The sequence below is a fragment of the Eupeodes corollae genome, chromosome 1, assembly GCF_945859685.1.
Source record: "Eupeodes corollae chromosome 1, idEupCoro1.1, whole genome shotgun sequence".
NCBI lineage: Eukaryota > Metazoa > Arthropoda > Insecta > Diptera > Syrphidae > Eupeodes > Eupeodes corollae.
In genome coordinates this window covers 278,468,019-278,483,579 of record NC_079147.1, presented here as the reverse complement: position 1 = coordinate 278,483,579, position 15,561 = coordinate 278,468,019, and the positions used below count along the sequence as shown (strand labels likewise).

At 31.9% G+C, this 15,561-nt stretch overlaps 1 protein-coding gene across 1 annotated transcript; it reads left to right on the top strand.

Moving 5' to 3' along the window:
* Positions 1-5,975: 5,975 nt before the first annotated feature.
* Positions 5,976-6,437, top strand: LOC129950739 (uncharacterized). Its single transcript, XM_056062663.1, has one exon. It carries the CDS (start codon positions 5,976-5,978, stop codon positions 6,435-6,437), a length of 462 nt encoding a protein of 153 aa, XP_055918638.1.
* The last annotated feature ends 9,124 nt before the right edge of the window (positions 6,438-15,561 follow it).

The following is a 15,561-nucleotide window of genomic DNA, read 5'->3' as shown; positions in this document are numbered from 1 at the left end:
CGACCCACACCAATATATTTCCATCCCGTCTGCCGATTTGTCTTGGTTAAAAGTTTGTCTATATGTACTCGTATCAATTTTTACCAAATTTGCGTACTAGATTTTATTTTTTATAAAAACGGACTGTTGGATTTTTATATAAAATTACTGAATATCGAGAACAATATTTTCTGTGAAATAAAATAAGTTTGAAGCCAATATTTTTAATTTTTAAAAAGCTATTTGAGTCGAAAGTAAATTTTTACCAAGTTTTAGTATTGTTTTTTTTTTGGAGTTTTATTTTTTGTATAAAATTCGTTTTTTTTTCCAAAATTTTATCGAATGTTGAAAAAAATATTTCTTATAAGATTAAATAAGTTTGAAGCCTAAATTTCAAGTTTTTGAAAAGATATTTGAATCGATTTTCAATTTTTACGAACTTTGAGTAATGTTTTTTTTAAATGTTTATCTATATATATAAAAGAAAGTCTTGTTAGTTACACCACTTATAACTCAAGAACGGCAAAACAGATTTGGCTGAAAATTGGTAGGGAGGTAGCTTAGAGCCAGGAGACGGACATAGGATACTTTTTATCCCGTTAGACAGCGTTCCCGTGTGACTTGACATTAAACGTCAGTCACTATAAAACGTGGTATAACAAAAAAGAATCAGACTTGGAATAACAAAACTCAAATGACAGCTATGTAATTGACGTAAAATGACAGCTATGTAATGACGTATGGATGACAATTTGATATTTGTAAGAAATCAATATTAAAACTATTTCTATTAAATAAATAATTAAGAAGTGGATTGAAGTGAAGTGAAGTTTAATTAAAAGTGAAGTGAAGTTTAATTAATAATGCAGCGACCAGCTTGAAGCTCTGGATCGTACACTTAGGAATTTTAGAACTGAGTAACGTCCGATGAGAGGTGTTGTGATACTGTTTGCAGGTGTGCCAAGAGGTATAAAATCGTCGTTTCTGTGGACTTCTGTCAAACTTTTAAGATTGACACAAATATGCGCGTACATTTGGGTGGTGATAGTAATGCAGCACAATTTTCAAGAACTCTATTGGATATAGGAAATGGAAATATTTTAAATAATGATGGTGAAGTACTAATAGAACCAACATTATTAAAAGCTAATGTTTACCCGTCGCCCAAATTTCAGAAAAAAAGGATGACTGGTAACGCGAACGAGTGATTTTAGAACCTAAAAACGATTCTGTTCCAAGCATAAATCATAAAATTCTTTCAATGTTTTGAAGCCCATCAATAAACTTATCTTTCTATTGATAACATGACTGATCAAGATGATGCTATTGATATTCCAATCGAATTTTTGAATTCTTTGAATACATTAGAACTTCCTTGGCATAAACTAGACTTGAAAATTGCGGCTCCAATAATACTTATGAGGAATTAAATGCACCGAAATTATGCAATGGTACTAGATTACGGATAGTAACTATGCAGGGGAAAGCGATTGAAGCTAAAATTCTTTCCGGTTCAGCCCAAGGCCAAAGCGTTTTCATTCCCAGGATACTGATGATTACTAACGAATGCCCTATAAAGCTTTGTTTTGCTATGTCTATCAATAAGGCACGGACACTGAGGGTTGCAGGCATTTATATCACAAATCCCTGTTTTACCCACGGACAATTTTATGTTGCTTGCTCCCGTGTCAGCTCGGCAAAAAATCTGTATGCTTACAAAAAAGTATTATAACCATAATAGAAATATGTATAGAGATACTTTATAAAAATTATTAAATAAAAAAGGTATAATATAAGAAAATAGTAGTTTTTCATCCTAATTTTTTTATATAAAATAGTTGAATACCTCCCGGGTGAAGTCGGGTAAACCATCTAGTTTTTTATAAAAAAAACTGTCAATTCGATCATTATTCTTCGTTGTACAAAATTGTTTTGGGGACGAAATCATATTTTGGTCGTAAAATTGTGAAGGTAACAAATTTTTTTTTCAGTTTTTTTTTGATTTATAAAAAAAAAAAACGTTTAATGGATTTTTTCAAAAAATAAACTTCTTTGATATCACTTTATTTATTATATAAAATTCAATTCAAGTCTCTAGCGTTTTTGGTTCGTAAGATATTAAGGGTTAACTAATATTTTTTTAAAAACTGCTATGGTAAAAAAAACTACAAACGCAATTATCTTGGGAGCCTACATCTGCATCTTTCTGCCTTATTATCTGTATAACAGAATTTATTTATTTCTGGTTCTTGAGCTATGGGCGATAAAAAACGTCGCGAACGCACGGACGTACAAACGTACGTAGATACGCACGCACAGACATCTTTCTAAAAATCTTTTATTTCGACTGTAGGGACCTTGGAATGTCGAGAAATGTCAAAATTTTCAATTTGACAAATCGGACCCATTACAATAACTTCCTATCGAAAGTTAAAAAGACACTGAGGTGCGTCCCTTCAATTTTTCACGAGATATCGATAACCTAACATCCATTTTTAACAATTTTACGTAATATATTTTTTATAAGATGAAACAAGCTTGAAAAGTATATTTTTAAATTTTTGAAATGATATTTGAACCGAAAATCAATTTTTACCAACTTTTAGTAATGTTTTTTTAGGTTTTTATTTTTTGTAAAAACAACTGTCAATTTGTATTTTTACAAAATTGTATTATGTGTCAAAAACGTTTTCCTTCGTTATGTAAATTATTTTGGAGATACAATTACAAGATATGCACACACGCACGCACAGACATATATTTAAAAATCTTTTATTTGGGCTTGAAACGATGAGAAATGTCAAAATTTTCAATTCGAAAAATCAAACCGATTACAAAAACTTCCTATTGGAAGTGAAAAATCACAATTTTTATAATCTTTAAAAAAATGGAAACCCGCATTAATACTAACCAAGTTCTTAACAGCGTCAATCTGTTTCAGGTTAACAAAAAACTCATAAACATTTTAAAAGCAACTATAAATAAATTACAGATTTTTTTTTAATTTTAATTTAACTTTCATTTCGGTTTATAATCAACTGAAATTTCAGTAACGTCCTTTAGAAAATAAATGAATAATTAAAATTCATTTGATATTTACTTCACTCAATATTTAGATATTAATCAAATTCCAATGATAATTATAATATTAAAATCTCATTATTTCTATATGCTTTGAAAGCTATCTCTCAACATTCTCAATTAATAATTTCAAAGATGTACAAAACATTGTGTTGAAAAGAATTCTTGGTACTCTATCAATCCATGCCTCTAACTCAAACCTATTATAAATATTTCATTCATGTCGACCGAAAATAATAGCCCATGTTCTTATAATGAATAGCCAAATTATTGAAAGGGTTCAAAAGGCTTTCTGAGGTCAAATTTACCTCTTTTTATATACAACAATATTTACCATGACAACAAGTGCCTTTAGTCCAAAAGGCTAATAAGTTCTTTAAGGAAACGAAACTATGACAACGAAACAAAGATTGAAACATAAAAAAGAAGATTTTGTTTCCAAATCATTTAGATTGATTTTTAAAAATTCCTAAATTTTCAATTTCCCGAGAAGACAATATTCGTCGTAAATTTAATCAAAATGAATGATTCCACGGGGACTGCACAGCTGTCCCTGACATCTTAAAAAAAAAAACGTTCATATTTGAATAAAATGTTTCATGGTTTCATCATCCTTCAAAAACAATAATTCACATTTAAATATAAAAGAAGAATAGAAAGGAAAAAAATATGTCAAAAAGTAAAATTGTATCTATACGACCATTGTTTAAGTTACTCAATTCAAAATATTTATATTAAAACGTTAGAACTTAGAAGAAGACGATAAAATTGTAAATTATGGGTCCTCCAAAAAACAACACAACCAACATACAAAAAAGCTAAGGACACAAAAACCATGCAAATAAAAAACTTCATTTTATTTCTTCAAGAAAAAGAAAAAGAGGAGAAGCATTCTACCTTTATTGTTCAGTATACAAGAAGACGCAGTGAAAAGAATGGAACTGTGATAACAACAAACGACCACATCAGTGCGACACAGTAGATTGTTTCAATAGAAAGTTTGACAAAAAATTAAGCTTAATGTAACTAATTTGAAAATAATTACAATACCATTTCTCAATACCTAAAAAAAACTTAAGAAGAACTTTACTATATAATTATAAGTTGATTTAATAATTCTTTAGTAAGGGGCAACCCTATGTATTTATTGATAATATTTCAGTAAAATATTACGCTATTGCTGTAAATCACATTTAAAGACAATTTTTAGCGAAATGTCTAAATGTAAACAAATTTAACATAACTATTTCCTTTTTCCTCAACAAAACATAAAGAAAAAAGGAATGTGTTTTATTAAAAGTCTTTGAAACTATGGAATTGTACTCAAAAAACATCAACAAATTTAATACACTACGTCCAAATGGCGCATAGCACTCGCACATTTGCGGCTGTATGCCCTTGATCACTGACTTTACAAATTGCAACTTAAATGTCTGGAATTTGTTGTGGAACATTGACATAAACCCGGTCTTTTTTGTAGCCCCAAAGAAAAAAAAAAGAAAATAAGTTAAATCAGAAGAACTCGGTGGTTAATTACGAAAATTTCTTTCAGAAATCAGGAACTCTAATTTAGAAGTCTTGAAGTTAATTTTTGACAATTCTAATACTTGTGTGATGTATATCATTCGATGTTGAGTAATTGCATAGACTATAATTGTCACTTGTCAACATAAGACAGTGTTTAAAGTGACAGTAGATTAAAAATTGCCAATTTTTCGATGTTTCAAGATCCCTTGATTTAAATGCCATATTTTATTTCGAGATACATACGTACGCTTGTTATATCGGAATTGCTATTTTCGTTTTCCATAATGTGCACTTATATAATTCATAAATAAAATATTGTTATCTATTTAAATTTAATTTAGTTCTACACATTTTACGGTTTATTGAAGTGCACTTCGTTATAGTGAATAAATAAATAAATTTAAAATAAAATAAAATAAAATAAACAAATACAAATATTTTTCTTATCCCGTATTTTAACAAAAAATATTATGCTGGCTGATGGCTACTTATTCCCTTACTGTAGTATAGTGTATCACTGTCTGTTAATACCTTGTTTTCTTCCTGGGAGGCTTATGTCTTAATTGCTGTTTGTCTCTCTTTTTCCAAAACATATCCTTCCCTTCGACTTCCCAATTGAGCTGGACCTAAGGTGTTATACGACTCGTGCCGATGATCAGCCAGGCTGAGGGCCAAATTTCTAAAAATAGCTCAGTCATTAACAGAGTATCCGGATACCAGGCAACCTCCGGAAAAGCTAGCCTTATCTGTGTAAGCGAATCTCTGCACAGATGGACCCCCCTTTACTTTGTCTTCTCGTGGGAATCAATAGGATTATTTAAAACAAAAACAAAAACATAAACAGAAGCAAAAACGTGAAACCGGTACCGGTATTCCAGCTACACCATGCAGCAGTTCGGTGGCAACGTCGGCTGTCGTTGCAACTGTACGAAACACCGAAGAAGGGCTTGTGCCAACTCACTGCTTCCTCAGGTCAGTAGGGGAAAGTTCGAGAATAATGATCCTTCCACTACTAAAGAGAGTAGACCTCTCCAGAATGCTATTAGGAGCTAGTATAAACAACGGCGCTATGCGATGAGGATTCTAAAATCCCCTGATTCAACATTGGGGAATGGAAGTAATCCCATCCTTAGCAAGAGGGAGGAGTGGGCTTAATCCATCCTAGACAAAGCTAGTCGCTACGACTCCACGTCAAAGCGACAAAGGTCTTTGGAGGAGTCCACTCCCGTCCCTAAAAAGCCCAAAGTGCAGAATACCAGCACTCCCAACATTGCTAGAGTACCTCTCACTCAACCTTTTAGTGATGTACTTGAGGAATACAACAAGACCATAGTTGCGGTCATTGATAGAGCAATATTGATAGCACGATTACTTCTGGCCGTTTGGAGATGGTGAAACTTGGGCTTTCGGCTGGTTTCCTCAAAGTCATGCGAGATCATCCGGGCCCACCGTCTGTAACAAATGATGAGCGTTGGCATCAAGGTCATGTCAAACTCATCGCTTGTAACGATCAGAGGTCGCGCGATCTCTATACGCTTGCTGTCGGCATGCTGGGCGAAGTTTGGTCAGGTGCAAAACTCGAGGTCGTTGCAAAGGAAGATATTCCATGCAGGCCGAGAGCTTGCGCTTGGATCCCTAAAGAACCCTCATGTCTAGATGACATACGTAAGATGATTAAGAGCAGTAACCCGGACCTTCCTTGTCACGACTGGAAGATCGTGAAACTGGAGGACCCAAATCGTCTTTATCGAAATGTGATTATCGTAATCAATAAAGACTCTTTAGCTTTTCTGGCGCGAGTTAAAAGATGGGGTAGACGCTCCATGAAAGCCTTCACAACCCTTTCTTAAAGCTGAGTCGCAAGACGTAGGGGGTCTCAGTGCTACTATCACTTTGCCTTCCTTAAGTGTGGATGATGATGTACCTAAGCCCTCTTCTGTCGCAGCACAGTCTTCTTCCGAATCCTCTTCAGAAGATGTGTCGCAAGACGTAGGGGGTCCTAATGCTATCATCACCTTCCCATCCTTCCATGTGGATGAGAATGTGGATGGGCCCTCTTCTGTCGCAGCACAGTCTTCTTCTGAAAACGTCAAAAGTTTATCTCTAATGGAGACTAATGACTTAAACGACAAAGCTCTTCCCAGTGAGGAAGAAGATGAACTATTAGATTCCTCTTCGTCTGATCTGGATGAGCTGGATTTAACAGCGCCTATTTGTAGCCAAAATGCTGCAAATACTACAGATTAGTTTCCAACACTATAAAACGGCTTCGGCCTCCCTTCTTCTTAGCCTGACAAAGACTGGAGAAGATTTCGTTCTCATCCAAGAACCCTGGATTGCGAATTAAACTCCAAGGACGAGAGTCAACATAACCCCTCCTTACATACTTGAGCTCCGAATAAGTCGAACTAACTCTATAAGGTGTTTACAAAGTATTTAAAATTTACTGGAAGTGTAGAGCCTGCCGTCTGGATGAAAAGAAAGGTGGACACACCTCCCCCAAAGTGGGAGGTGAGAGTAGGAGTTAATATATAAAGGTAGGTTTTTGAGAAAAAACCTGTGGACTCTTGTACCTATCCTCTTGAATGCACTTGTCTATACTATTTGAACATCGAAGTTTGACATTTCTTATCATATTTATGTACCGATTTTGAAATAATGATTTTGCGACTACTTTTATAGTTTCTTAGTCCCACTGTTGACATGTTTCCTACGACAAATGTAATCATTTTTTTTTCAAACTCACTTTAATTCAATGTGGAATTTTGCATTAGATCCTTAGAATGATGATGAAAAATGAAAACGTACTAAAAAAGGGATATAAAATGAAAAAGAAATATATATGTAGGTACCTCTATACTATACTAGCTATAGCTATTGGTATTATAATCTTTGGTGAACTTTTTTGTTTTCCTTTTGTACATTATTTTTTTTTGATAATATTACTTAGAAAGAAGAAGAACGGGAAATATATATAAAAAAAGGCAAACTCTATAAATTTCTTCTTAGCGGTACATTCTTTGCATCATCTGCCTTTCACCAATTTCCATATCCCTGATGGAAAACAACCCTTAGCGTCGTCGTCCTCGACGACTTGACGTTCCCAGCCAAAGCCAACAACCAACACCCTATGTATCTATATACCGGGTAGAATAGGTACCATCAACGGATTGAAACTGAAGAATGACTTGCTGCTGTCTTGTTTTTTTTTTTTTGAGAATTTTGGCTTCTCTGCGGCCAAGGATGATTTATGATTATGGGATGACTTCAAAAACCTCAAATGGTTTCCTTCAATAAAAATTGTTCTTTTTTTTTAAATAAAAAATAAAGTATATACAATTTTATGTTGGTGGGAGAGCTCGTACTTGAAAATCGGAGGTTGATATTTTATGTTTGTATACGCGATGAGAGGTTATGAAGTATTTGTGTTGTTGTTGTGAATAATTTAATTGGGGTATATTCTGGGTAAAATGAGGTAATTGAAAAATGCATATTACTGAAAGTTTAATTCAATAAAGTGAACTTATATTATGGACCTTGAAATAAATGGAAATTAACTGTTTAAAAATCGATAGTAGTTTGAAATAAGTTAATTATTTTAGCTTGAAAAAGTTATGATTTATACCGACATTAATTTTTGTTTGCATGTACATACGTAGTTCCTTATGGAGACGTAAAAAGTTTAAACCTTGTATACAAAAAAAATGCAAAGAGTAGAAAATAGAAGTAATTCTTTGTTTGTGCCAAATATGTGTACAGGTACACAAAAAAATTTAGAGATAGAACTTATCAATACTTGAAAAACAGTTGTATCTATAAGAAAAAATAATATAACTTTCCTTACCCCGATACAAAGGAAACCTTAAGTATGCAGTTCAAACTTTGTATGCATTCGAAAAAAAATTTAATTATAGTATAATCAAGATCATAAGGATTTAAGAGGAGAAATTTTCCTATAACAAGGGAATTAGGGTATCTATGATAAAAACTTTAAGAAAATAGCAAATCGTCTTAAGAACGGATTTTTAAAGATGTTTAAGAACATTCCGTGTTATTTGCGTGCTGATATCATTAAATTTTAGTCAAAATTGAAATATTTCCGTTCTGCATCGGTATCAGTTCAGTCTTGGTCTCTTGTAACAAGTGTTGGCAACGTAAGTTACTCCGAATAAGTTATCCAAAGAGTTACGCTTACCCAATTCTAATAAGTTACATGTCATTTTCCGTGAACTAATGTAATTAATATAGCTAAGAAATTCTTTTCCCAAACATTGAAAATAAACAATCCATAACTTTTATACGAGAACAAAAATTTGTATTCCATAAAAACAACAAATAGTTTATAAGAAGCTTTTAAAACAATGCAAAAAACTTTGGGGGAAAAATTAGAGAGAAACTTCTTAGGATGCTTAAGGGTCTGCGATTCTGGGTCCACACTTAATTTGTGGAACAATTGACTAGGATCTATTGTGGAACTGTAGACTTCATCTTTATCCTTCAATTGAATCTTTACACATGCACATCTTACACTTTAACTTTCCTACAAGCATACAAATATTTTAGGAACATCGTAGTTATACTTACTGATTCATTTTCGTCAGTTAAGATACAATATTAATGTTTCTATATATTGCGGTCAATAAACAAGAGGCATCTTAAAAGTATTCCCGAAGACCACAACATATGCATTAGTAAAACAATTTATTTGCTTCGTGGATTAAGAACATGGGTACGTCTTTCTAATTGTTGCAAAGCTGTGTTTTAAAACCACCAATCTTTTTTTGAATCCTAGATCCTCATACAATTTGGTAACAGGGCTTATGAATCGACGATTTTTTTTCATTTTAATTGCGACTTTAAAACTTTTAAATCAGAACTTTTTAACTTCCCATAGAAAGTTATTGTAATAGGGCAGATTTGTAGAATTAAAAATTTTGACATTTTTAAACTTTTAAATCATAAGATTTTTCTGGAGAAATATCAAATAAATACAAACTAGTTGTATAAAAATTAGTTACGTATGAAACTTAAAAGAATCTTGTGCAAGTATCAACGAAAGCAAACAGTTAAGGGCTCGTATAACTGTTGCACAAGGGGAAGAATGAAATGAGCTAGAATCCTCGTAACACGAAGAACTTCTCCGCAGTGTGCGCCGTGACAACCGTAACTACATCAACGCATTGACACCAACCTGTGCAAACAGCTTAAAGCAACACCTGGTGAAAGAAGTACACTGTATTTTTCTAAGTTTGGTGGATGAACAAGTCAGAAAGTGAAAAGAACACTTTTCACGCACTCGCAATAAAATTGCAGCCGATGCTTTCTGAACCACCAGAACAAGGTAATCCGCACAGCACCTCCTAGTAAAGATGAGATCGTTGCCGCAATTAAAGCACTTTAGAACAACAAATCAGCAGAATTTTATGGAATTATTTTGCAAGCAGCACCAACGTCATAAAGCAAACTGCATAATCCGCTCATAAAAGAAGCCTGGACCACCGAGAGCTTCCTTGATGAGTGAAAGAAGGGAATTATCGTCAAGCGATCTTAAAAAATGCGTAAACTGGAAAGGAGTTTAAGTTCTATCTGCCGTTGCCAAAATAGTAGAAAAAATCATACTGAACCGCATCAGGGAACACTTTGAGACCACACTCGATGCCGAACAAGCAGAATTCCGCACTGGATCCTCTTGTATTGATCATATCAACACCCTGCGGAACATTATTGAGCAGTGCATTGAACATCAAGCACCACTACAGCTGTTGTTCATCGACTACGAGAAGGCCTTTGATAGCGTTAACAGGTAGTATATCTGGCTAGCTTGCAGAGGAGAGGCATTATGAAAGTAACGAAATGATAGATCCAAGTGTCATTATTGATAACTTATCATGGTTAGTTACGAAATTTTGATTAGCAAACTTGAAAGTGATGGGTTTCTAGGATTTACTAGTGATTGGTTAAGATCTTATTTAAATTAAAGAGCCCAAAGAGTGAAATTTAATGGTATTAGGAGTGATATAAAGACATTCGATTTGGGAGTTCCACAAGGTTCGGTTTAAGGATCAATATTTTTTTTGGTATACATTAATTTATTATTCAGTTTGCCTTTTAAGGGTTCTCTGACAGCCTTCGCAGATGATGTTGGTTTTTCATATGGTACAGATAGTTGTCTGAATCTTATATCGGATATAAATTGGAATCTCAGCTAGTTAAAAATCTCGTTTGCAGAGCACAAATTGATAATTAGTTCCAAAATCAAGACAATGTTTTTCAGTTTGTCTGGCCAAAAGATTGTTGATTCAGATCCCCTTTTTCATGCTACTGAGTGTCCAAAATTTAAGCTTTTTAACTGCACCTGTAATCCTAGTGATAAATGCTTTAAATTAGAAACAGTTAATAATATTCAAGTATTTGGGATTAATAATCGATTCAAGAATGCGTTTTTGTAACCAAACAGAGAATCTTAGACAATATTTTCGGTGCACTCTTAGAAACTTCTTCTTTTTGCGTAAAGTTTGCTCTTCCAAACTGCTACTTAAAATTTATTATGACATTTTTCATTCGAAACTAGAATATGGAATTTCTTGTTGTGGAGGTTCATATTATAACAAAATACAACCTTTATTAGTTTTGCAAAAAAGTGTTCTGAAGAAAATATGTGGTAAGCCTCGCCTATTCAATAGTTTTCCACTATTTAGAGATTTGAAAATTCTTTCAGTGAGACATATGTATCGTTATAAAGTCCTAAAAATGTTCTTTAAGAGATCAGGTAATCTTAATTTTAGAAAAATTGATAATTATATTTTACGTGGAAATTTTTTAAACCAAGTTTCTATACCGGTATATCGAACAACCGCATTTCGAAATTTGTAATATGTTTCCTTATGTCGGATATTAAATGTTTAACTTCAATTTAATTTAATTTAATTTCTGTATGCATTACATAAGTTTATGATATTTTAACTTTCTTTTTTAAATTTTCTTTTGAAGGTCACCCCACCCATTTTAATTAATAAATGCAAAATTTGTCTTAGAGTAGCAATAACTCTATTTTTTATAAAAATATTTTTGTCACTTATTTCTTTTCATTCTTATTGTATTAATTTGGATTTTAAGAAATAAAATGTTTAATCTAATCTTAACTTATTTTTTGATAATTTACGAACCATATCTATTAGAAATTATTTCAATCCTTGAATTCTTAACAATAAATTTAATACCTATGATAATCGTGTAAATATCGGTTAAAAATGTTTCATCATGGTCCACTCCATCTCGAACTCTTTTTAAAAGTACGTTACCGGAAATGGACTTTAAAGAGACCCAGACAAGATGAGGCATAAGAGTGTTGAAGATAAATATTACCATTTTGTATGTACGAGTATATTATTAAATAATTTTCAAATTTCTTTAGAACGAGGAAAGACATAAATTCCAAATTCCTCTAAATCTGTTCAATGAGGAGGAATAGTTAGTCTTATCAAAATATTTTAATAATTTTTCATACTAATACTAGTAATTTCCGAGACAATGAGAAACTGCCAACTTCAATCTCAAATATTTCAGATTCCTCATGAACAAGTTTTAAAAGATCCCACTAATAAATCAGGGGCTTATTTTATAAATATTGACAATTGCAACGGATGATAATTTATTAATTTTAAACTTGACAAGGGTCAAAATCCGTTCCATGAACAATTTAATAATTTTGAAGTATCGAAGGAAAATACCTGACAGTTGTCATCTTTTCGTTTTATAAACAAATTGTCATCCCAATTAACTATTGTCCAGTATTTTTCCACAATTGTCAGGAATTTGAAGCCAAATTTATACTTAATTGACAATTCCTACAGAAAACTCAGTTAAGCCAAGTGTTGACAGTAATATCTATATTTTCTAAAAGCAACCTAAGTAAATATTGAGAATGTTTTTCAATTTAAAACTCTCGATTTGTATTACGTTTTTATAATGCTTTAAGCACTTCATTTTTAACTTCCCATAGAAAGTCCGATGGGTCCGATTTGTCAAATTGAAAATGTTGATGTTTTTCGCCGTTTCAAGGTCCTTAGAGTGGAAATAAAATATTTTTAGAAAGATGCAGAAAGAGCTCTCAGGAAAATTACTTAGGTGGTTTTTTTACCATAGCAGTTTAAGAAAAAGCAAAAATTTGGGTAAACCTTTAGTATCTCACGAACCAAAAACGACTTGAATTAAATTTTATATAATATTTTGTAACGTAATACCAAACAAATATATTTTGTGAAAAAAAAATCAATTAACGCTTTTTTTAAGAATCAAAAAAACTAAAAAAAAAATTGTCACCTTGAAAATTTTACGAATAAAAAATTATATCATCTCCAAAACAATTTTGTGCTACGCAAAATAATGTTTTTAACATCTGGTATTTCTAAAAGCTCCTAAAAATTGATTTTCGACTCAAATTTCTTATCAAAAATTAAAAATATTGGTTTCAAACTTATTTTATCTCACATAAAATATTGTTTTCGATATAAGTGTATTTTTGATAAAAATTCAAAAGTCCATTTTTTCATAAAAAACTAAAGTCTAAAAATCTACTAATAAAAAACAGTATGAAAATTTGGTAAAAATGATGTTCGGTTCTCGATATCTCGTCAACAATAGAAAACATTGACTCAAATTAATTTCATTCATCCAATTTGTATTTGTTTATTTAAGATATAAAAACTTTTTAAAAATGCTACAAAAATTGGTAAAAAATGGTTAACGGCTAAAAAATCTCGTTACCAAAAATAGATTTTGAAATCAAAGTATTTCATTATATACAAAATATTGTTGGTAATTTGTTTGCTGTTGTTTTTATTTTTTTTAGAATAATTCAACTGACAACTTTTTTTAACAAAACACGAAAGCCTACAAACCTTTTAAATAAGAAAAATTGACAGACAGGATGGGAAGTTATCAGTGTGGGTGGCATCCCAGCCTCTATTTTTAAATGTGAGTGCAACCGTTCGTTACTTAAAACTTTGAAAAAATTGATGTTGAAACCTTGAATATTGAAACAAAAGGCAAAGAATTTGTTCCCTATTTCATCATTTTTTGGTCATAATAAATGTCAGGATCATTCAATGAAACAGTCACGACGAATTTGTCAGTAACTATAACAATTACAAAACTATCGTGACAAAAATTTGTCATTTTATTTTGCTGATAAATATGTCTTCTGTTAATATTATGTAAAATACAGATTTATCAGAAAAGTGTGAGAAATTTGCAGAATTTTAACCTTTTCCTAATCTATTTTCAGTCCAGTTTTAAACCTTTTTTAAAACTGGTGTTCTTATTCTTACAAGTTATTAAAACAGTTTGTAGAAGTTGATATAAAAAACGTTATTTAAAAAAAAATTCTTAAAAATCTTTAAAGATCTATGTTCACATCATACATTGTGTTTTCGTTTTTTAATCAGTTTTTGAAACATATAGGCATTGAAAGCAGTTAAATATCGATTTAGTCGTGCTTTCCAAATTCTTAAAATATACAATACATAATCTCTAAAAAAATAAACCCTCTTACAAATTTGCTGTCCTGGTTGGATACTACTTGTCACTACTTATTGAAAACCCATTTAACTTTTCATCCTATTAAAAATAAAATATACAGAAATACATATATCCAGGGTCAAAATTGTAAAATTTTATGCAAACAAAAATAATCTATCAAAAAACCAACATACTTAGCCTTTCCTACCCTCTTTTAAAATTCAAAGAAAAAAATAACTTTAACCCTTCCTGACTTCATCATAAAATGAGGAACCTTTAAAAGAAAATAACATTTCATTCTCCATATCAATCAATCAAACTAAAGTCAAACCAATAAAAAAAAGAAAGCTGATGGGATACAATATCCATAAAATCAAAGTATTCATTCGACATGCATTACAAATATTCTCCTCTTTTTTTTGGAATAAATCACAGTTCACAGATAGCTATCCCCCAGATGATACCGTTATTCAGGACCAAGAGAGCAACCTACAAATCAATTTGACTATACACGAGAAGTCAGGCAGGATATAATATGAAGGAATAAACTTATACATGAGATATACGAGTACCGTCATAGGATTGAAGAAAAATTGGGAATCGACCCGAAGACACATCGAGTTGTTATTCAGAGGAATACGAATATAATGCATAATTGCGCACAAATACGCCTCCATGATATACATACATATTTCGTATCCTTTTTATGTCTCTACTTTACTATGCCTTTATTTCACCTCTACCTACAGGATCTAGGAATCTTTTTTCTTCGATGATAATAATACAACATTATCTCGTTCAATTTTTTCTTCTTTAAGATGATGTCTAGCTAAGAGCTAGCTAACCCTCCCTGAGGGGTTGGAGAGGGCGATGTGATTTCTCAGTTTTGATTCAGTTTGTGTGTTCATGAATAATTTACAGGAACAAGACGAACAAATTTGATTCCTAATAAAAATTCTGTAAACAGAGATTTGAAGGAAAGACGTATAACATTATAAGAAAAGCTTTTATCTCTCTTCCAAATATCTTGTCATGGGAGATAGGGCTTAAAAGCTTATTCCACAACCTTTTTGGGAAATATTCAAAGACATTTAAATATGAAAATAATTAAGACATCATTTTACTCTAGGTTTTCATTAACCGAACAAAAGTTTCTCTCATTCAATGTCTAACAAATGGTCTCTTGCGACTTAAAAGTTCCAACATAACGTCAACCTCATTCGCACCACCCACTAATCTAATATTTTATTTGAAGGGTATTCGACAAGAAGGTGTTAACATTTTTGGCTTCGAATAAAGTTTCTCCACTTTATTCCTTTCTAATAAAGGGCGGATAGGGAAAACTTTCAAGCCTTGGCCATATTTTAAAGGATAATATGAGGGTTCTATCTTCAATACGCATAAACACAAAAGCAAATAGTGTTGAAAAATGTATATTTACGTCGTCGTTGTAAC